The sequence below is a fragment of the Sycon ciliatum genome, chromosome 8 (genome assembly GCF_964019385.1).
Source record: "Sycon ciliatum chromosome 8, ocSycCili1.1, whole genome shotgun sequence".
NCBI classification, from domain to species: Eukaryota; Metazoa; Porifera; class Calcarea; order Leucosolenida; family Sycettidae; genus Sycon; species Sycon ciliatum.
The window spans coordinates 29,629,341-29,653,184 of NC_088650.1; the positions used below are offsets into that span (position 1 = coordinate 29,629,341).

Below are 23,844 nucleotides of genomic sequence, written 5' to 3' on the forward strand. Positions count from 1 at the left end.
ATGTTGTCTTTCGAAATAGTTCTTCATCACGCTCGCGCGAATGATGTTTCTCATCATGAACTCCTTCCGACGGTGTGACACGGCGATGGTCTTTGGCGGGGCACTGGCTTGGCGAAAACGATATCTTCTTGTGCAATATAACATTGATCGGCTGCAGATGAGTACAGTCACTTCGTGGTTGATCCTATAGGAGGGCAGCTGCCAGGAAAGAGGCAGGACTCATCGAAGACGAAGCGCTCGCAACAAACAATAGCACTCGAAATATCTCGTAAGATTTAGGGCCTATCGCTTTGAGCCACAGCGCTCACAGCCTTGCCTACTTCATCAAAGTGAGCTCTACATGTTCGTTGACCTCTTCACACTACACAGAAGAGCGAAACAAGGATTATGTCTTAGCATTTCCACTCCAACAGCAGACCATTACCAGTGCGAGAGAGAAAACTACAAAGGGCTTTGTTTTCTGTCGCATCGTCTCTCTTGCATGCAACTAACGAGAAAACCGTGTACTTACCATCGCATTCACACGCGAACTATCAAACACGTCCTGTGCCGCATGCTGATCAGGTAGTGCCATGTATGTGTTGTACAGTGTACTCTCAGTTGACATGCCCCCTTTCGAACCCAGACAATCTTTTCGGGATTGGTCTATTGGCCGATGCTAGCGGACACGGATTTGCTAAATGGCGGGTTGTACCAGATTACGTTTCGCTTCCTCTCTCGATTCTTCTTTGCATGGTCGCCGTTGTCGACAATCCGCTGGCTGATATTGCTGCCTTGTAATGTGAGCTAGTGCTGAGTTGTTGAAGACCTCAGTCTTTTAGCAACAAAATAGACGACACTCGCTTGCCAATGGCCGGAAAGTAACTGTAGTTCTGGATGATTGTCGGCGGGTGGTTCATTTTCTTGGTGTTCGGTTTTCGGTACAGCTCGTAGCGGTCATTTGCGGGGTTGACGGTAGCAACAAGGCGTTCTATCTCTGGTTGGTGCTAATCGCGATTTTGAAGTCGGAATTTTTGAACAGCTTCGTGTGTGATAGCTTTGCGGATGGAGTCTGCCTCGTGTCACGTCATGTTCTTGAACACTGCAAGGCCATCGTCCCGGTACAGTCCTACACTGGCGGGGCTGAACATGTCTGCTAGACATCTAGCAGGAACGCTCCTACCACCTGGCACACCTACGCGCCATTGTACCTCCCCATCGTAACCATGGTAACGACGGAACCTTTCTTGTCCTTTTTGACCCATGCATGTACCTTGTCGCCAGTACATGATACGGATTTTCTGGCATGCATAATCGTATCGACATCCTGCTGGGGATTGGCGGTGCTGCAAACTCGAGCGCCGCTATGAGGAGCAGCACTGAGATCGACGGGTAGCAACGATGTCTAATGAAACGAAGGAGTATTGTTCTTTATCCTGGATACCCTTGAACCAAGTAAAAGTAATTGAGTGGTAATGCAATTATTACCCTCGGTCTTTTACTCGGCTTTTACTTCCTGTTGACCCTGGGCTAGTTACCCCTAGCCTGGTATTAAAGTGTAAAAGTCAATATTACTAGATACAATCATAATGCCTGTGACTGTGTGCTGTGTAGACTGCATGGGTGACCATGATGTACATGTGGATATCTGGATTACTGCAGTGCATGCAGCGGTGAAGCCATTAATATTAGGAATCGGATATCACGGAAACGTTACGTCGTGTGCACCGCTTCGCACCTTCAACATAGCATGTCTTCACCGTGACTTACTAGTAATAGTTATGTCCTTCCTCGAGCGAGGGCTCACTCGTCGCACACGTCACTAGTTTTGTAGAGTGGATCATCATCCATGGAGGTCTAGACCAGCGAGTATGCGTCTCACTCGAGTCGAAGTGTCATCAGCAGACAGGTGCACTGCAACTAATTACTTGTCTTTCCAAACCCAGCCTACAACTAAATTACTTACTACGCTACTGCTAGCGCTAATCCGGGCCTGGAGCTAACTAGCTGTGTGCCGAGCGGTCGGCAAGGCATTGTCACTCCAGGCTTGAGTTCTTACGCCGTTACGGCGAGGACACTACGGACAGCACGGTTTGTCCTGTTTGTGTGTTGTTTTTCTTCAATGGGTTTCAGCCCATTTGTGGTATCTTGGGTTTGGTGTGGCGGAGGGCAGCGCCCGGCGATGCGTTGCTCTATGTTCGGCGGCGCGTTTGGCTGTCGAACTCTGGCCTAGGAGTCAGTGTTTCCTAGTTCTTGGTTCTCCCGGAGCCGAGGAACCGAGCGGCCAACCTGAAAGGGTTTTTTGCAGTGTCTGTGTGCTGCTGCATGCTGCATTGGGCTTTGAAGTACCCACCGAGGCCCATCGAAAAGCGATAGAATTGGAGTACTCCGGTCCCCGTGTTGCAGTTTTCAAGTGCTGGCCGGCATTGTGGATCACACGTGCTAGAGAAAGAGAGATAGGAGCTGATTTGCAGGGGAGCTGTACAGAGACGCACAGCTTCAACGACCAGATACGCGTAGCTGCAACGAGTTGACCATGTCAGTTCCTGGGCCCAATGCAAGATGGATATGCCCGAACGACAGAGAGCTGATGCTTCGTTCCAGGTAAGCAAAGCAACGACGTTACCTGGTTACCGCGTACACCGGAATTAAATTATTAATTTTATCTGAAGTTCACATTGTAAAGTCCACGGATCGCGGAGTCGATTAACCATTTACAGTAGGCATCAGAGTTTTATAAAAAAAAGCTATCACGGACTGTATGAGCGACAAGCGTTTGGTTGCGGCGTTGATCGTGTTTGGGAGGAAGGTGTCTTTTCTAGGCGGTGGGGATTAGAAAATTTCTCATGTCTTGTTCTATGATTCTTACTATTAACTTAGTACATGTAGTTGGATGAGTGAGTGGAGTACAGAGAAAAGTTAACGCATACTAGTAAAAGATCTTCATGCCCAGTACAGTGGCGTGTTGACGTGCTGAGGGACTTATAATAATATTAGCAGGACAACTAGTACAAGTGGCCGTGTCAGGTCCTAGTCCTGCAACCCTTGCTATTTGAGGCAAGAGCTACTTGTACAGTCATGTACATAATTGTACTTCTGGGTAGTATTTACTTGTAATTATTATTGTTTTGACCATGGACACTGAAATTCGTCCTGTAGTGTAGCTACTGTAGGCAATGAATTTGCGTAACGAGCACCATGGTGAGACATCAGAATTCTGCAGGATTTGATTAATTGACACGCATCATCATGTTAATCATCGCACTCCTGTGGTCTTGTGCTGTCCAATGATCCCTACCTGATTACACCAAATCCAAATGTAGCAATGAATAATTTTTCGAGTATGTATGAGCGGCTCTTCAGAAAGACTGAAGTAAAAGGCGTACTTTACATTGCCATCTAGTATCAAGTATGTCCATTAAATTACCAACCTAGCTGTACTCCTGTCTTGCCTCCCTGAATCAAATTGGACGTCCCCCCCCCCCCCCAATCAAATATTTTGGACGTCCCGTTTCCACGCCCTTAAGGACTTCAGGTGCGGAATGTCGCCAGACATGCATTGTAGTTCGTGTGGCTGCTTTCTTTTCTGCAGGCCTGAGTTGTGTGTAAGTGCCAGGTTCCTTTTAAAGCAGGTTCGTTTTAAAGCAGAAGTCATAGAACTGCAGTTGCCAAGAAGATAGTTGATATACCCATGTATATTTGAGATCCGTTCCTCAAACTACTGGAAATAACTATTACTCCTGTCATTTAGCATGGCTGTGTGTGTGTGTGTGTGTGTGTGTGTGTGTGTGTGTGTGTATGTGTGTGTATGTGTGTGTGTATGCTGGGATTGTGTAGAGAAAGCTGTAGCAAGTACAGAGCATTGTTTTAAATAAATAATCCACCACTTTCCCCAGTGGCAGTGTTTGAACAACAGTGTCAGTGGTCAGTGATTGTTTCCACCTTTAGTCCTTTACTAAATTCAAGTAAAGTGTAGTGCTGGATCACATTCATATCCTTGCCCGTGATTACATGTATTTGTTTTACCAATGCCCGTGATTACATGTATGTGTTCTACCAATGATGAAAGGGGACTTGGTCCCACAAAGTAAAAAAAGAATAAGCTGCAAACTACCAGGTAACAAACGTTACTTGCCAGACTACACCCTACTGTATTTATAGCTACATGTACATGTATGTGTTGAATCCATTGATTATTGTTTTGTAGGACAGTGTATTCATTGATCCCATACCCCCCCCCCCCGCCCTTGAGTACTTCCAAGTATGTGTGCCACTTGACCTATCAGTTCACTCTTCCCCGTGCAGTGCACACATGTACTTGTAAGTGAATTGAAGTGCCCCCAATGTTATGGCTTTCACCTTTCACACCTACCGGACTATCGCAGTGCTAACCAACATACAATAGCTAAACAAACAAGGATGGACACAGCGTTGTCTAGTTAGCCGGTAAAGTTTGCACATCCGCTTTACGAGCAGATCTGTACAGAAACATAACCAGCTCAGGAAGGTTCGCTCGTGACAGTCTAGCGCTTGTAGTTGGAGTTTTTTTAATGGCTAGCAGTGGTGTGGTGGTTGATAATAAATTATCATACCCCTGCTCTTTGTTTGGTAGAACGTACATGTTTTACGCTCTATCGTACCTTGTACAGGTTCAATACTATAATAATATTGAACCTGTACAATGTATGATAGTACGCTGGGTGCGGTCTTCATTGTTCTATTTCCTGGTGAAAAGAATTACAACTATGGCTCATTCATGATGGAATGGACTGTTCTCTGCAAAGTTTCTTACCGCTGTTCTTCAAGTCGGCAAGCTCCTTAGAGCTTGACTGATGTCTGCTACTTGAAGTGGATGATCTTCTTCTTAGTTACTAGTACTTCTCAGTGTAATGTACAATACATGTATGTAATATTGGATGTGCCAACATTTCGGTGTCAGAGACCTGCCAGGTTTCAGGTGTCATGTAGAATTACATGTAGGTGACCAGCCTTCCCTTCGTCTACAGGTACTGTGCAAACTCCAGTGCCTTTCAGGTGCAGTCTAAATTTCGGTGCCTGGTTTCTCTACCGAAATTCCCGAAACTAGCATGAAAAATCGGGCTACTGCGGCCCAGGCATTAGAGTGGCAACGGTCTGCCTTTCAAGTGATTGTTCATTTTTTTTAGTTGTAACTTATGATCAAAACTCCCACCGCTTAGGAGCTGCATCTGCGCCTTGGTCCTAGAGGTTGGTGGCATTCCTACGGATGCGGAAAACTCGGCGTCGAACCGCGAAATAAAAAAATAAAAATTTTAATGATCAAAACGCTAACTTTTTCCCCAGATGCTGGATTGATGAAGTGTCTGTCAAATTTTTAAGTTTGACCCTGCAAGTATGCATGCTCTCTCCCCTGCCTTTTGATCATGTGTTCAGGTTGTCGGATGGCAGCGGTTGGTGTACCCGTTCCTCCGTGTCCGCGCGCCGTTCTGTAACATCCACGGAGCCAGTGTCGGCCAATGAACTGGCTATCATTGAAGCCAGGTTGAAGGTTGCACAGGAGTACGAGCAAATCGAGGCCAATCGCGTGATGTAAGGAGAGTGGGATGAGTGTGTGCTAAGTTAGTAATGTACAGTGCTGCTCGACGCAATCCAGTCAAGTCACTCAAGTACGCGCCGGGCGTGAGCGAACGCTGGGCTGCGAAATGGTGCAGAGCGCAAACTCAAGCAACCTGATTACTCCAACGCTGTACTTCGAATGCAGTTCATAAAATTGAATCTGAGACACTTTCCTGGGTGAAAATAGAAACTGTGTGTGTATGTGCATGTCTGTACTTACATGCATGGCTGCGCACTGATATTTAGTTCATTGTACTTCTAGTACATTACAACAGTTTGCTCTGTAGCGTCGGTTTTATACATATTTAAAATAAAATAAAAATAAATTAGACGGGGTTCGCGTACCGGGCAGGTCAAGAACAAGGAGGGGAGGGGAAGCAAACCATTACCCTTTTCCATTTTCCAATATTGCCTTGTCACACGAAATGATTGTAACGTACGGGCACCCGGAACAGTGGATTTGTTGCCACCTTTACGTTGAGTGGATTGAAAGCATAACCATCAACAAATTTGATTAGGGGTGTGTTGTAGGGGTGTTCCGGGTACCCGGCCGTTAACCTCTGGTACCGTTAGCAAAAGGGTACCCGTTTGGATTTCGATGATCTAATCAGTACGGAACAACGCTGCTGGGATCATGCATTCCAGGCGGGAGTCAATTATTTACAACTCTACCCTGGATGTCTGCATTGTTGTTGCATTTTCACACCTAGGAGATCTACCTCTCCAGCTATCAGACACAAATCAATTTACGAATCATGATGTGATATCAAAATGCAACCTGAGAACAGATAAATTAAGACCATAATTTATGTAAAAATTGCGCAAAATTTAAACATGGCTGCTAAGGGGTACCCGTTAACCCACCTGGTAAGAAAATTACCCGTCCGTTAGTGAAAGGTACACCCGTTTGACCCCTAGTGTGTTGTCAGGGTGTGCGGGGTGGGGTGGGGGGAGCTACGCACCCCTCTGCCCCCCCCCCTAGTCTCCTTGAAATACGACAGTACCGAGTAAAATGTCAGCGTGCTCATGCGGTGTCCTACTGTCTTGATTTCTGTGTTCTCCCTCAGGCTGATGCTGACAAAGTTGGATCGTATCCGCAAGGGTCCGACAGTCCATGCCAGCCCGTACATGTGTGATCTGTGCGGAACAGCCTTCAACCTCATCACCAAGCTGCAGATGAAGACCTGTGCTGGCTGCAACAGGGTACGGATGCATACAGTTTATATTTCCCCCACAAAACCCACACAGCTCAATGGTTAGAGCATCGCTGGCCTCAAACGAAGGTCCCTGGTTTGAGTCCTGGTGGTGACAGTTGATTTTTTTCTTCAGATTTTTTTCCTTTTCCATTCCCTCAGGCAGGCACAGTGCTTTGGTCTAAGACCATGATTGAGAAACGAGAGGTACCAGGTTCAAGTCCTGCTTGGAAGCGGAAGGATTTTTTCCAACGGTGCTGCGACCCACAGTTAATTGGGAACTCGTGGCATGGCATGAGTAATAGGGGATTCACACACACGTACACAGGTAAAACCACGGTTATGGGAAAGTTGTTTAAAGGGGAAGTCCGGTGAAAAATTTAAATTTCAGGGTCGGTAGAGTTTCGGCCGCTGAGTCGAATGGTGTTGGTCCCACGTGTCTCCGACAAAGCGTTCTCGAGATATTTCCGTTTGAAAAACTGAGTTTCGGGGGCTGCGCCATGACGTCATGCGGCCGCGCCACACCCTCTGCAACGTCATAGCGTGCAGCTAGGTCAAAAGGAGTGCATGAAAGCAATAGTGTCAGTGCTATTTCAAATGATTTGGCGACTGATAGTTTGGTGCAAGCGACCCCGAAGACCTGTAACTCCTTGTGAGAGTGAGGATGCAGCCATGGCTGACCTTCATGAGTTCGGTCTGGGGCTGAGAACCTCGGTATTCAGCTGAAGAAATGGGGTCAAGAGTGAGCGCTACTGAGTTTCCGACTGATGAAGAAGCAGCAGCTATTGCAGACGAGGCTGATCAGATCGCTGGAGAGCAGGGTCGCCAAAATGGAGAAGAGTGATGCGAGTGCTCTAAATGTTGTTCCATACCGATTAGATTCGCTTAGACTCCAGGAGCCTGCCACATGGTGATGTTTTGGTGCGAACTTGGAATATTTCGGACTACTCAATTGGAGAACAGTGCAGGCTCTTTGAACCACGGGCACGACTCTTCGCTCGCAACGCTATGGAATCTGACAGTTCTAGGTCCGGGAGCTGTTCGCTGTTTTGTCACTTGTCACGGTTAACCGGTTGTGCACTCATCGCTGTAACATAAAAATAATGAGGCGGGTGCGGAAAACTAAAATTTTCTTTCTCAAAGCACAACCACCGGCAAGGAGAAACGCACGTTCTCTGACTACATGACTGTACAATACGACTGATACGAGTGTAGTACATGACAAGTCCGTGTGTTGACTAGTTTTCTGAGTCTTGTGTCAGTTGTGACTCGAGTCTTGTACATACTACCCCAGCACGGCAGTGCGGGAGTAGTTCCTCTGTGCATGTGATGAGTTTGTTGACTGCACTACAGCTAGAGAACACACTGCACGCACTGCATGCACGCAGCGCAGAGCGCGTAGAGCTAGAGCCAGTAGAGGCTGACGGAAAAGTCCAACTCGGAAACGGCTATAATACGGTATAACCTCCAGGTTTACCGAGCTGAAAATTACAGGGTACGTAGTGTTTGTAACACTGAATCGAATGGTCTTGGTCCGAAGAAGCTGCGACAAACGGTTCCCCAATCGAACGCGCCCCGAATATGGCCATTTTTGTACACAACTAGATGGTGTGGCTACCTGACTGCACGCTGTGACGTCATCACCTGGATCTGGGTGATGCGCGCTCAAATTCGCACATGTTCGATTGGGCGTATCTGACGAACCATAAGCCGCAGCCTCCTCGGACAAAGACCATTCGACTCAGCGACCCGAACTCTACGGACAGTGAAATTTAAATTTTTCACCGGACTTCCCCTTTAATATGGAAACTATGGTACTGGGGGAAAGGAAGAACCTCTCGGGAAAAAATTGGCAAATCCGTGGCCGTGGGCCTCAGGGCGTTTGTCAAGGGAAAAATCCCATGGCTATAAGACGCGCATGCGTAGATCTTGTCTTTGGCGAGAACTCTGAACTTTAGTTGTACGAGTGCATCGCAACTTGCATTTTCAGACAGTGCCCATCGGAAATTCGTGCATGGCGAATGCAAGATACAGTACAGAATGTACTACAAAAATGCAGTACAGATTATTTTTTTAGTTGCCCCGCCACAAGGCCATGGCCAAACATGTGGCCAGGCAAAACTGACCACGGGTGTGAACGGCCCCACTCCTTTAACCGAAGGTCTGAACTTTTACCTTGTCCCGTGACCTCAGGTTTACCCGTGTGTGTGAATCCCCTATAATACATGGATGTGGCAAATGGGATTGAGGCCTTTGGCCTCTGGTTGGTGGATCTGATCTATCCTCCCCCACCGTTTAGGAGCCGCATCTGACGCCTGATCATGGGGTGGTGGCGTCCCACGGAAGCGGAAAGGTGGTTCTTGACCAGGGAGTTGTACGACTCTTTGTTCTTGACCTGCCCGGTACGCGAGCCCGTTGAATTTTTTATTTATTTATTTTTTATTCCCTCGAATAGTGGAAACCCACTAACCATCAGGCATATGGATGCATAGTGAAGGCAGCGCAACGGCAGTTGAGTTGAGATTCAACTAGCTCATACATGCAGCTGTCGAGTGAGGCACGTGAACAGTGAACTCAAATCTACACTAAACTGCATCTGAAGCTTCAGAGATTCCCAAATTTATTTGTTTGGCATATTACGAGTAATGTTACAATGCTTAGAAGTGGAATGATTTTCCCGAACGTGCTGCAGCCCACAATGAATTAGGAACTCGTGACCTGACACAAATGTAACGCGGATGCACTGCATTCAATTTTTGGTCTTTGACCGCTTGCAAAACTACTTAGCGTTAGGTCTGAAGCGGGAAACGGGGACAATCTTGGAAATTGGCAGAACTTGAGGTACTAGTACTAAGATTCGCCTGCAGAATACGTTCATCTGGTGTTGTACGATATAGCATGAGCAGCATTTCGTGCTGCCAATTCGTCCGTGGCAGTTAGAATGGCTGGAACAGGCCGTCTGTCGCCCGAGCTCCCAACCGCCTCGCGAAACGCCTGCATGTTGGAAACGAGACAGAGCATTAGCAGCTTTGTTATAGTGCGCTAACAAGTGACACAGCAAGAACAGTAGCGGGCGCTGTTGCGCAGCAGATGCGTAGTTGCGAGATGTGCGCATACGCTAAACTGAATTCATTACATGAGAACATACATCATGAATAAAACTAATTGTGCACTCATAATCGACGGTTATAGAAACCAGTCAAGTTGAGTTTTACATGAATTGTGAAACGCTTTTGAATGTACTTAGTCCGCGGTATGTTATTTCTATGTGACTGCGATGTGCAGCGGGTATGTCGTTCCTGCGGATATGTCGGTGAGGTGCACACGCCGATGTCGAGCGGCAACAGCAGCAGTGGCCCTTCGCCGTCTTCGTCACCTTTCCCCGACTCTCGGCCATCGTCGGCGAGTGCGACACCCGGACAGCGGACCACGCCGCCCACCAGCCTGGCGCAGACCAACCGCCAGTCCCTGCAATCTAAGGAGAGGACAAGTGGTGCTGGTGCTGCAGGGCTGCTGGGGGCAGAGAGACGATCAGAGAAGAAACAATGGATCTGCCTCTACTGCTCTGAGTGCCAAGAGGTAGGTAGATTGTGTCTTTGTGTGTGAGCGTGTGTGCGCGCGTGTGTGTATGTGTGAGTTTTATGCATTCAAACAGGCATGCGTGTGTATGTGTGTGTGTGTGGGGGGGGGGGGGGGAGGGTGCGCGCATGAATTACAGGTAGTTTGCACAATTGCGTAGTGCATCAGGCCTCTTGCCATCGTGCTCGGCTACTGTTATGCCATCCATGATGATAGTGAAGCCTATATGAGGTCCACTCCGGCACCACACACACACTGTGTGGAAACGTCAAGACTTGTATGATTTCTTTCGGATTGTTTGCACTTTAGGAACTGCCTTGACCATAGAGGGTGGTGGCGTACCAACGGATGCCTTGACCATAGAGGGTGGTGGCGTACCTACGGATGCCTTGATCCTAGAGGGTGGTGGCGTACATACGGATGCCTTGATCATAGAGGGTGGTGGCGTACATACGGATGCCTTGATCATAGAGGGTGGTGGCGTACGTACGGATGTGGAAAACTCGGCCTTCAACCGAGTCTGGCTCGAACCATTGATTATTTTTTTGCATTTTTCTACCACCATGCAGGTTTGGAAGAAGAGCGGAGCGTGGTTTCACGGTGGAATCAGCACTGAGTTGCTGGCGCAGGCCAGTGAGGCTCTGGCCGAAGTATCGTCATACTCCAGATCACGCATCAATGAGACAAGGCCGGTATGTTTGTAGTAGGTCTGCATGCTGCTACAGCTGTACTACTCGCATTTCTGGACTGGCGGCACAGCTGTTTTCGATTGTTCCGACCACACCCTAACCTTTCATACAGTTTGTGTATGATACAGAGGGTATACACATGACTTTCATACAGTTTGTGTATGATATGGACAGTAGTCACATGACCTCCTCAGCAGTAAACACACGTTGGTGGGCAAAAAGTTGGTCCGGCCATGGCCTGACCAACCGGACCAGTTCCGCTGGGCCTACATTAATACTATACTGATAGCCTTCTAACTTGGTTCAGTGCAAAGAATACTATGGCGTTCAAGTCCGGTGAAAAAAGTCATGTATCGAGAACTGAGGAAGAAGACGCGAGTATGTGCAACCCTACACAAGTATACATAATTGAGGCGCACCATGACAAAAGGGTGCTTATGGCGAAAAATTCACAAACTGAGTTATGGACACAGCGCAATGGCTGAATTCTCACTGCTTCTGTTGCAAAAAAACGCATTCAAAAAGCTTGATAAATCGCAACGAAACTGATCAAATTCAAAAAGAAAGAAAAAACTGCACTCTCAATATTGCATGCTCAACTTTCAAACGAGTTTTTCGCAGTTTGATGTCGCGTGCCAAAAGCACCCTTTTGTCGTGTTGCGGCTCAATTCATTGGTTCTAACAATCTATAGTTACCAGAAGTACAGGAAGCCTTGCGACACTGCATTGTGCATGAGAAAGGTGTAGTTGTATTCATGAGTTGTCGTCATGACTCATTGATGAGATTGAATGTATGCAGTCGAATGGTCACTAGGTGTGAAGATCGTGTCGCTATTCGCTAGGTAATGTTGAGTTTGTTTTGCACGAGTTTGACTGGAGTTGCAAATCTCAAATTGATCCGCTCAGTCTATACTGCTGTGACCCCTTGCCTGCCAGGTGACTTGAGGGCATCTACTCTGCTTCTACTACTATTGTAAATCGACTAATTTGAGCGACGGTGATATTTTAGCAATTTTAACGAAAGGCGTGTTTTAGCTAAAGTTTTGCCACGCCAGTTGATTTTTGCCTGTACAGTACAGTAGTAGTGATATTTTTTAACTCTGAAACTTGGATAGCTAAAATATTTCATCGCGAAGTGGTCCAGATTCAGACAGCGCTACCCGTTTTACCAGCTAAAATTAGCCGTTTTGCTTCAATTCTCAAGGCGGTTGGTTACCTGTAGGGTAAAGTTAACTCTCAATACGCCCCACACTCAGCCCCGGTGTGAATGTAAACCATAGCTTATCGCCAGTGTGTTAACTCAGTCGTTTAGACGTACCTGAATTACATTGTATAGTGATTTGACTGTTCTTGATCTGTGTACTATTCTGCTCAGTCAACCGCCATCGGGCAAATTGGTGGTGAGGACCTGGCAAAGTTGAGGGCGATCGCAGGTATGCCTTTTCATCCAAATCGCTTGCTTCAATAGTATTTTGGAAAATACGGTATATTTATCATACCGTTCTTTCCGGGGTGTTAGCTGCACTCTAAGACGCATAAAAAATGTCACAAATTGTCCCTGCGCCTTAGACTGCGAATGGTGGATGTGAATCGACCAGCGTTACAGCACTCTATGCATATAACACATGTATGGTGGTATTATTCAGCTACTTTTCATGTGCTCCGAATGCCAGAAGAAGGAAGGTTGCCGGCCTCGAAGGAATGCATGCTGCTCTGCAGCTCTTCGTGTGCATTACCTGCGCTCGTGGAGGAGCTGAACATGCACAGTACATTAGACCTCGCTTATCCGGTCCTCTTTTTTCCGGATCCCTCGCCATCCCGAAGAATATTACAGCATTTACCGTGCATATATACAGTATGTGTGTTCGATTATCCGGTTCCCTCGCCTATCTGGATATTTTGTGGAAAACAGATGTGTGCGGTTATGCGAGGTCTGACTATGTCGAAATCTACATGTGTATGCTGTTTATGCTGAGCTGTAGATATGATTGTCCCCTTGCTATCCTGTTGCTCTTGATTTGATTTGAGGCCACTCCGGATGCCATGTGCGTATCTCAACCATGTGAAGTGTGTGCGAGCATACACCAGCAGAAAATAGCGTGACTGTGCATGTATGGACTCGGATGGAGAGCGAAGGATAAATTTATAGAAAAAAGGACCAAGAAACTACAAGTTACGCTATAATGTCCATTAACACCACCAGTTACTAAACAGTCAGCTCATGCGATAGCATTGCACGAGACTGACCGACGGTACTGACGTTCTGCAACTAACTGGCTTGTGCTTGTCTCCGTCTTTTCTTCATCTGCACAGGAGCGAGTGGTAATTCTATTCTTTCGGACGATAGTGATTCGTCGAAACCGGAGAGCGAAGACACGGATGATGATATTTTAGTGAAGAGAGCACGTGACTTTGCGCTCATTAAGCGCGAGGAGACGAGCAGCAAGCCTTTCCCACCGCAGGTTATCCGTTCACGGTCCGACAATATCGGTATGCGTTGTCGTGTCTTGTGCTTTCAGCATATTCTAGCCACCGTTGAGTTAAATATTATTTGAACTCTCTCACAAGGCTCTCGAAATGTATAGCTGTCTGGCTTTTCAATCAGTTGATATGGAATTACAGTACTGTCGAGCACCGAAGAACTGGGGGGGGGGGGGGGGGGGGGTCAGGGTTCTAGCCTAGCCCGTCCTTATTTTTAGCGAACACAGCAGTTTCGTTCTTATTCGATGGTACAGTCGTTAAACATGTACATTTATGCAAAGTTATTCGTCTGAGTGTACATGTATATTATGGTTTGCGTTCCTACCTGCAAAAATCCAACCTACGCCGTTCTTAAAAACTGGCGAAATTCTAGCCTGGCTGTTCTTCGGCGGTCCGTTCTTCGGCGCCAGACAGTACTGTACTCATGCATAATGCGGGTTGAGTTCATGATGCCGTAGCTAATAATACACTGTGTGTATGGTGATGACTGATCAGAAGTTGAACATGTGTGCAAAGCCGTAGGGACGGGATGGGCACTTGCTCTGCTCTCAGATCAGGATTTCTCATGTTTTAATCCAGCCGAATGTGCACTGATGACATCATAATTCAATCATAGTGATGTCATAATGACATCATAGTAATGTCACAATGACGTCGTGGATGCAGGCTATTGAGGCGTATCTACTGTGCTTGGTCCCTGTGTGTTTTTGTGCTGTGGGCGAACACAGACCAAGGGGCACGCGGCGCCGAGACAGGGGACGTTCGCCAGCGGACAAAGGCATTCTCATCCGCTCAGGACTCGCCCAAGATGGGCGGAAGGGGCAGAAAAGTCAAGCTGTCTCAGCGCCGTGCACGTCGTACAGACCAGGTAAGTGCTTCAGTGCGTTAATGGGTATACCTTTTGGTGTTTAAGGATGGCAATATAGAGAATCAGCTGAAGCGTCATGTCACGAAGGTTTTATTGAAATGTCACGAACAAATTCTAGAGAAAGTGGTGATGGACAAAGAAAGAACTATGATGGAAATGTAATGTGAATTGTGAAGAACAATAATAGGAACGATGAAAAATATAAAAATGCGTTGTTTCATACTTGAATTTTGTCCCCTTGGAGTGTTTGATTGTGATCTTTCACGTACATGGTATCTTGCAAGAATACTGTAGAGGCAGAAAATTTCGTCGGTCAATAATTTCGTCCAACTCCAAAGAAAAGGAGTTCGTCCGGTTGAAAATTTCGTCCAAAGATCATAAGAGTGTATAGAAACGCTGGACAAATCGATATTCGTCCTACATTTAATTTAGTCCAAAAGCTCCTTGGACGAAAAAGACGAAATTAAATTCCAGACGAATATTTCTGCTTATACAGTACCTTGTGATACTTCTTTGGCATTGTTTAGGTGTTATTTATAACTATTGATCCTTTATAGTAGTCTGTGTTGCAATTTGTTAATTAGTACAACGATGCTTCCTGATGAGCGTTGTGCGAAAGCTAGTTCGATGCATTTTTATGTTTTTCATCGTTCCTATTATTGTTCTTCACATTACATTTCCATCATACTGTAGAGGCAGAAAATTTCGTCGGTCAATAATTTCGTCCAACTCCAAAGAAAGGGAGTTCGTCTGGCTGTAAATTTCGTCCATGGATCTTAACCCTTTATGTACTGAAAAATTGTACAAAGACTGAATTTGATCTCGACTCACCTCAAATTCTATAATTATCCGGGTCATAACTTTAGTCTCCTTTTGACGATTTTTTCAATCTTGGGCTTCCTGGAAAGCTCGTCGCAAGAGGAACACATTGAGCCCACGCTTGCCACCACGAAGGTCAAAACGCCAGCGCTACAGCCCAGCGTCTTAGCTGCAACGCCAATATTCCGACAGATTTCGTCTTGCATCAGCCATTTCGCTCTCCTTGCTCGTAACAACTAGCTGTTACTTCAGAAAATTTTCACAAACTGCCATGAGTCCGTTTACCATTTTGAACGTGTTTCTACGTCACTGCATGCCCAGAATGATGGGGAAATCCCTCATTCAAATTTGCGCGAGCGGCTATTGAGCAACATTTGCCGCGTTTCGACTTTCGAGCTTCGTAACTCTGGAACCACACATCGGAGCGCTTCAGCGATTGTTTCAATGGACAGCTGGGAGTTTTCTCTTTGACTTACATATTTTAGTTTTCGGATATAACCCAGAAATGACTGAGTTACGATCGATTGAAAATTTGAAAAGTTTCGATCCCAGGGGATCGAAAATTGTACAGTCCGTACACAAAGGGTTAAGAGTGTATTGAAAAGCTGGACAAATCGACATTCGTCCGGCATTTAATTTAGTCCAAAACTTCCTTGGACGAAAAAGACGAAATTAAATTCCAGACGAATGTTTCTGCTTGTACAGTAGTTATTTCTTTGCCTATCACCACTTCGTTACATCTCAATAAAACCTTTCTCGACCTCATTAGGTCGCGTCAGCGGAGCACCGAATGACTAGGATCAAGGCACAGATTCAGCTCCTAAGCGGTGCGAGATGAGTAACTGAGACTTATAATCAAGTGCTTAATCAGGGAAAATACTAGTACGGGATTTGATTTTCTGTGCATGCACTGCCTCCTGAGAGGGTTTCGAATTTTAATGTGGTGTATTTTTGCAAACACAGAAGCCGGAAAGCAGTGATGGAGCTGGTAGTGAAGGCACCCACGTGCCATGTGAGTATCACTGATAGCACTCCAACAGCCATATATGTACAGTAAACCTGTGACTAACGACCACCCCTTGGGGCCGAAGAAAGCGGTCTTTAGTGGTAGGTGGTCTTTAGTTAGAGGTTTGCACCGCACCACCATACATGAATGTGAGACCGGCCGTGCCTGGCGAAGTGATCTGTAGTACCAGGTTGGTCGCTAGTGACGGTGGTCTTTAGTTACAGGCTTTACTGCACATCCGCCAACATCCTTCACAGCTGAGACTTTCAGCTTGTGCTTGTCTTGGTTGCGCTCGCCGTCCCCTCCTAATGTTATTTCTATAACTTAGAACCTTCCAAGCTGGAAGCTGTTGGAGTGCGCATCCAAGATGTGCTAGAGCTGATTGCCATTTAAGTGTAGAACATCAGTACCGTCAGTCAGTGTCGTGCAATGTTATCGCATGAGCTGATTGTAAAGTAACTGATGGTGTTAGTGGATGTTATAGCGTAACTTGTAGCTCTTTGGTCCTCTTTTCTTCTCATAAATATTTAATCCCGGAGAAAAGATCTTGCTTGCAACCGCCCGTGTAATTTTCTTGCTACTGTGCATATGTGGTTTTCTTCAGCGCCGGTCGCATCTCGGAATTCCAGTCCAGTGACAGAGCGCCGGAAGAAGCAAACAAGAGGACAGGTAGGCAGGGGCGTCGGAAGGTGTTCGACATTGGTGCGCCCATGAATGGGTGGAGGGTTCGGGAGTCATCCCCCGGATCCACCAATTCTTCCACCCATCCACCCACTCATCCATCCATCTATTCACTCATCGATCCATCCATCAACTCACCCACTCACTCACCCGCCCACTTGTCCAGCCAGCTATTAATCCATCCATGCCGTCATCCATCTAATATCATATCAAATGGTTATTGTCACATCTCTTCTCAGGCCGTGTTTAAGCGTCAGGGCAAGCAGTCCGTTAGACCACCAATGCATCACGAGTCAAGCAGTGAGCAGGAGGTAGATGCCACCACCATGGACATAGATGCGCTTGTCAGCGAGGTGAAGACCAAGGAGAGGATTGGTGAGTGCATGATCGGTGTGTACAATGTGCTCTGAATGCTTATTCTATCCCCTGCCAGAAGGAGTTGTTTGCCAGTCTTTGTGAGCTTGAACACTATGATTGTTACCACGCTGCCAAGTGGACTTTGTTATCCTGTTGTCATTCAGGATTAGTGGTTACACACACGCATGCATGCACACCCACATGCACACCCACACGCACGCACCCGCGGGCGCACACCCCCCCCCCCCCTTCCACACACACACACGCGTAATATGATCCACTGGATTCTCTGAGCATGGAAACTCACTATAATTATACCTTCGTGTTGACAAAAGTGAACTAGATGAAGTTGGTTGTTCCTACGTGGAACACATGCTTCCCTGCCCAACTTGACACTTGACTGACTCATGATTGCCATCCGGAGCACATGAGGAGCATGTCACACCTTCCACTCGGCAACCCTGCAAGAAAGCACAACTCCCTGAAAGTGAACCGTTTGAGAATATGTGGAACTCTTAACACTCGGAGTTGGACCTGTCCATCTGGTGTGGCTGCATGAAGATGACACGATCAATTTCCCAAGTGTCACATTGAAATCATTTAGCAGCTGTCCTTTAAAACGCACGATGTGTGGCATTTGTGATATTCTGCACAGCTCGTACCACGTCGAATCCCGGAGCGAGTGCCAGCATTGCTTCTGCAGCTTCAAGTCACGTCAATCTAGGCCGCATATTCTTTTCGGTTTCCTATGATACGGAAGAGAGCAGGTTGTCCATTGATCTACACAGCTGTTCTGTAAGTATTTCTGTTGTGTGAGCTCAATTGGGCCTTCCCACACCCTATGGTCCTCGACAGTAAACACCTGCACAGGGTGGTACTAGACCAATTATTACACTCATACTGTTAAAGCCATTATTCTAACGAGGCGCATATAATAACGATTTCCCCAAATTGACTGGTTTACGTGTACCAAAGGTAACGATTCTCACTTATTCTCAACGCTCAATAGGACGGTATAATTATGTATCGATTTCTGGATAACGATTTCTATTTCAGCGACAGATTTCTCCTCGTTAGCTCGTTAGAGTTAGCACTTCATTATATATTTATGGCTTTTACAGTACCTCGGTTATCTGGTCCCCGCAGTTACGGGCACTTCGGTCTACAGTCGAGGGAATCCCTTGTTCAGGGAACATTCGGTTTTTACACGAAAACTCAGGCGTTGATATGGAGATTGACAAGTACGCACGGTCAAATCGCGCCGTGCGCCCGCCGTGCGCCCGCGGCCCGAAAAAGAGGAAGATGGATGCGCTGCGAAGGCCTCTGTTCTCATTGAAAGAGATGTGGCACAATTTCGATTTGCCTTGAAATATCAGTCCCTCTTTAGGTAACTTTGCGGAGGTAACCCCAAAAGTGCGGAGGTTGGACAGTGTTTTTGCCTGGCCTGTAGGGGTTTATGGAGGTTTTGCCCGAAAAAAAATTGAACTCTGCCATGTCGTTCTCGAGAGAGAAGCGACGAGAAGAAGCCCGTTTTGCATTTTCAACATTTTGTCATCATGGGCAAGATATCCACGAAGAAGAGACACTCTGGAGGTTCTCAATACCAGTTTGCGTGCAAGAATCCCTTCCACGATGAGTGGGAATCGCCTCGGCATAGCTCCAAGGATGTTCGGGTTCGCAAGTGTATCCTGGCAGTGTTGTCAGCGCTCTCTGGACGAGACGTATCTGCAATTTGTAGGAGCTGCGGACGACTGGCTGACTTGAAGGATTTAATCACCAACCACCCTCTGTACGAGCCTCGGAGGGGCGATAGCTATGGGGACTCTGTAGACATGGTAAATGCCAGCGATGATGTTCCTCAGGCTCTCCCAGAGGTAAGCTCCTGCGATGATGTAGATGATTCTTTTCCCCCTGTCTTCAGCCAGTCCCGAGAAACCTCCTCAGCCTCAAACGAAGTACCGGTAGATAATGTTGAAAATGTTGATAATGTTGAAAATGTTGATTCTTTGAAGCGTTTAGAGAGAGTGTTGGTGGCCAAAAACTGTGCGTTGGCTGCATTGTCGAAGATGCATTTGCAGAAGGATAGCAAAATTGAATTACTTGAGAAGGAAATAATTAGTATGAAAAAGGAAAGTGTAGGTTCGCTTCTGAGCACCTCGGAAGGTCGCTTGGACTTGCTACGTAGGCTGTGTGTGGCTGAGCAGCCGCAGTTCAAAGCAGATGTGTTGAGTGCTGTTGAGTCAGCAAAGTCAAGTAGATCATTGCAGAACTTGCTGTCCATCCCGACGGGTCAGTTCAGCAACAAACCCTACAACAAGTTTGTTGAGACGTTTGTGACGGGCATGACCTCCAGCACGTTTGCACTTGACTTCTCCGTTGCCGACCGCCGCACAGTTCTTCAAGCGCAAGCCATGGAGTCTCTCTATGCTGCTGCTAACTTGAATTACTGTGCAGAATTCCATGTTTTGCTCCAGGCGATAGTGTACAGCATCACCCAAAGCAAGACAACCCTCGACATTTTTGGTCACCTAGGGTCGGGGGGGGGGGGGGGAGTTATAAGCTCGTGAAAGATTGGTTGGCTGGGTTGGGTGGTAGCGAGCTGCAAGTTCCTGAAGGGTTCGTGAGTGTTGGGTTTGACAATGAGCAACGACAACTTAAGTCGTACCTCTCCCGTGGCAGCAATCGTTCCACGTATGAGGTTCTGACCAATGTTGTCTATGCCCGTCTTTCCCATGTTCCTTCCCAAGAAAAGGGAGATTTCCATTTCCGAAATTGGAGATTTCCAACTGTCACTGAGATTCAATGTGCAATAGATCAGGTACCGGATCCTCTTGATCAAGAATCTTTGATTAAGCCACACTTGCTGAGTTTCATGAACAAAAGGATTGAAGCTCTTGTGTCTGAGCAGAGGCTATCAGCTGACCCAGTTGATAGCCATCTTGCATCATTGGAACGAGAAAGACGGTACCTGATCTGCCCTAAATGTTGCACACAGATGGAGCGCAGGCTGCATTTGTGTCCCAATGCGACATGCAGGGTAAATGTTAGGCAGGCATTGCAAGCTGACCAAGGCAAATCAGTGGTGTCGACCGAGCACATCAAAGTCACCAAGCCAGACACACTAAAGTCAGGCACCGAGTTTGTGTATGTACCGCATGTGGACAGCAGTACCGGTGTTTCGTTAACCAGAGTGTCCTCAAAGACCAGTGGTGAAGATGTGCCCCTTGTGTCCCCGGCAGATGTTGGGTTTCTAGAGCCCATTTTTGTCAACCCCAACTCCCATGAAGCTGTTCGCATTGTATTGCGCGATGTTGGGAAGCGTGCAAGGGTAAAACAATGTGTAGGTGACGAGGGGGTGAGGAAATGGCTCACTGTTGTGTGTGACGGCTTGCCGTACTCCCTCATATTGACTGTGATGGAGGAGGCAAGGCGTGATGCAGCCAAATTGGCTAACCATGAAGCAGGAATATTGCATGTCGACTCAATGTCGAAGGCTGACCTGAAGAGTGCATGCAGTACAAGGGGCTTGGGTGTAACAGGGAACATGAGTACGTTACGTGAGAGGCTGAGGAAGTTTTTAGATGATCTGGTTGAGAAGGTTGAATTGATGCCCCCAACAAACATTCCTGATGGGGAGTTTGATTGGGTACTACCCATTTCAGGTGGCTTGCACTGGGAGATGAACATCATCCAGTGCATTGTCAAGTCTCTGTGGCCATTTGCCTATAAGGAGTTCGCTATTAGCCAGGGATATACTTCTCCTAAGCAATTGGATTGGGCCTTCAAAGCCAAAGACCACCACCGCACATACGATGAGCTGAGCCGTTTCACGGATGGCTGCTTTGACGAACTTCTGCGGCCATATGTACTCGCCCAGGAATCTGGCAGCAACACCCCTTCAGCAGAGGGTTTCTTCGTTTGGTGCAAGCAGTTCACCAACAATCATACGTATTCCTGGTTGCTGGAGCTGTGCACTCAGTACTGCTTTCCACTATTCATGCTTCGGCGGGGAGCACGGCACAACGACGTACCACTGTTCATTGAGTCTCGCAGAGTTCTCTCTCCATTGCTGCATGCGAGGAATCACACAACATATCAAGTGATTGACATGTCCGAGGAAGTCCGTCGCGTCTCGCTCTCAACAGATTTGCGAAGTCTCATTGACAGCACTCTCTTCCTCAGCAGGTCAGGAAAGGGTGACCTCCACCAGGCACTTGATGCTATCGTCGAAGAGCTAAATGCCAATGTGAAGTCATGGGTGTCAGGGGAGAAAGACTCCAACATGTGGCGCCGGGTGATCCATAACCATGAGCAGCTCATGAAGCTCCGCTCCAAAGTATTCAGTGCCCTACAGCTGCCAGATCCAAAGTCGGAATCGAGAGCCCGTCCCGGTTATGCTAAGGAACTTCTGGTGTGGCGTGCGCGTCTGAGAACAATGTTGGTTCCCAATGGTGAGCTAGCGTTTTCAAGACCACTGCAATCCTTCAGTCCTGGTGAGGAATTGGTGCCGGATGCTGTGAACCTCACTGCTGTGGGTAAAGCCAGACGGAAGCAGCTAGCGACATTATTTGGAGATGGTGCCTATCCGCTGTCCAGGCAGTCTCAGCCACCACACTTTCTGACCACCGAAGAGGCCGAGAAACACGGGAGTGATACGAGACGGACTATGGCTTCCCTCAGGAAAGAATTCCAGCAGCTACTACATCTCGCGCTCGACAACAATGCTGCCTCTGCATTGTGCGATGAACTGGAGCAGGCTTCCACCCAGCCAGCAGTGTTGAAGGTCGTGCGCCAGATGCGGGATATGGTTTCGTGCATGGCTGACGGCGGCAATGCAGCTGATGATATGCCTCCATGAGTGGTGAGTGCTTTGTGCCTTGCATTTCTTTCGCCACTTTCATCCATTGGTGTGCGGTTTATGTGCTTTTGTCTATTCAAAGGTACATTCGGACACACTCATATTGACTTTTCTGTGCAATAAATGTATTTCAGTTAGTAGACATGTGTGTCTTTATGTGTCTTGTACAGTGTTCCAACATGCAAAGAAAAGATGTTTGCCTCGCTCGAATGCAGTCCGATTGTGTCCATAGTATGCATGGATGAGCAATATTTTGCTCAAGTAGCTTTCTGTGTTGTTCTTGTGTGTGCACTTTCCTTGCAGTGACTGCTTCACAGTCGGTGTACTCGCCAAGGGAGGGCTGGTCCTGGCTTCCGTAGTTCTTCAATGTGCATTTTGCGTCATGCCACACACTTTGCATTGTCAAGTGCGAGCGCTACACTTCTTATTGACACCATGTCTTCTCCATTTATATACTTTCCACTTCATTGAGCAGCTGGCTCAAGCAGTGGGAGACTCCAGTGCAGAGACGCTGTACCTCGAACAAGGGTCGTGGCTACCTCACCGTGGTCTTATCCGTTACTCCTATGTCGCCGTTGGGGATATACACCCGGTTTTTTTCCCTCACTACTGCGTCCGTCAGCGCGAGGGTTTTTTCCCGGCTGGCTCGGGTGTCAGTGGAAATATTACTACTCTTTTGTCACTTTCGTGGAGTTAGTGATGTCATATACCGTATTTATGGCCTTTCCCCATCATAATGTAGGTGAGTCGAAGTTACTTACATTTCGAAGATACGGGCGGTGCTCTGCCCCGGACGGCCCGGATAAACTCCTTCTTGTTGCTCTAGAGCTAAGCCAATACATGTACACACAAACACACACACACACACACACACACACACACACACACACACACACACACAGGCAAACACACGCTTCCACACACACACAGGCACACGCATGCTCTCTCACACACACACATGGGCACGCTCACACAAACACACACACACACACAGGCACGCATACGCTCACACACACACACACGCACACACACACGCACACACACACACAAACAAACACACACACACACACACACACACACACAGCCAAACCTTCACGCCTGCCCCCCCCCCCCCGACCCACTCACAGGAGCCAATATCGATCTCTCTGTTCATGTCTGTCTGTCTGTCTGTATAATGTAAATCGGCTAATTTTGCGACTTAAGCGAAATGAGTGCTTTCGCTAAGGTTGGCCACGCCAATCGAAATGTTGTGTGTACAGTGCTAATCATCCTTTTTAAACTCGGAAACTCGGATTGCTGATAATGTTCAAGGCGATTTGGACCGATTCAGAAAATTCTAAAACCTTTACCCGTTAAAATTAGCCGTTGTACAGTAAAACTGTGTCTGTATATGGCTGTTTATCTGTCTGCATCTTTCCATATCTTTTTTGTCTGTTTGTCCACTTTCCTGTATGTCCATCTGTCGTCTGTTTGTTGGGCTCTCCGCTTGCTTCCCTCTCCATCATTGTCTCTCTCTCTCTCTCTCTCTCTCTCTCTCTCTCTCTCTCTCTCTCTCTCTCTCTCTCTCTCTCTCTCTCTCTCTCTCTCTCTCTCTCTCTCTCTCTCTCTCTCTCTCTCGCCTTGATAGAATGCCTATGCTTGCTTCTTGTGCTAACACCATGTGCAGAACTTGAGGGCTATGGATCGCAGCGGGTTCTCTGATCCGTTTGTCATTTTGCAGCTAATGTCCGCTGGGAAAA

At 47.2% G+C, this 23,844-nt stretch overlaps 2 protein-coding genes across 3 annotated transcripts in view; both read left to right on the forward strand.

Moving 5' to 3' along the window:
- Window positions 1-1,950: 1,950 nt before the first annotated feature.
- LOC135822642 (rabphilin-1-like) overlaps window positions 1,951-23,844 on the forward strand; it is a 32,625-nt gene continuing 10,731 nt past the window's right edge. For both annotated transcript variants that reach the window (XR_010554527.1, XM_065335449.1), the window contains exons 1-13: window positions 1,951-2,583; window positions 5,392-5,547; window positions 6,642-6,777; window positions 10,053-10,346; window positions 10,916-11,038; window positions 12,411-12,468; window positions 13,349-13,525; window positions 14,245-14,384; window positions 16,167-16,215; window positions 16,814-16,878; window positions 17,130-17,265; window positions 17,903-18,042; window positions 23,772-23,844. The exon at window positions 23,772-23,844 is cut by the window's right edge and continues 2 nt beyond it. Coding sequence is in view for 1 of the 2 variants with exons in the window: in XM_065335449.1 (XP_065191521.1) it covers window positions 2,516-2,583; window positions 5,392-5,547; window positions 6,642-6,777; window positions 10,053-10,346; window positions 10,916-11,038; window positions 12,411-12,468; window positions 13,349-13,525; window positions 14,245-14,384; window positions 16,167-16,215; window positions 16,814-16,878; window positions 17,130-17,265; window positions 17,903-18,042; window positions 23,772-23,844 (1,615 nt within the window). In the remaining variant the exon portion in view is untranslated. The remainder of the gene's footprint in view (window positions 2,584-5,391; window positions 5,548-6,641; window positions 6,778-10,052; window positions 10,347-10,915; window positions 11,039-12,410; window positions 12,469-13,348; window positions 13,526-14,244; window positions 14,385-16,166; window positions 16,216-16,813; window positions 16,879-17,129; window positions 17,266-17,902; window positions 18,043-23,771) is intronic.
- On the forward strand, window positions 20,044-22,648 carry LOC135822643 (uncharacterized). The gene is made up of 2 exons (XM_065335450.1): window positions 20,044-22,108; window positions 22,409-22,648. The coding sequence occupies exon 1, from the start codon at window positions 20,120-20,122 to the stop codon at window positions 22,103-22,105; it is 1,986 nt and encodes a 661-aa protein (XP_065191522.1). The 5' UTR covers window positions 20,044-20,119; the 3' UTR covers window positions 22,106-22,108; window positions 22,409-22,648.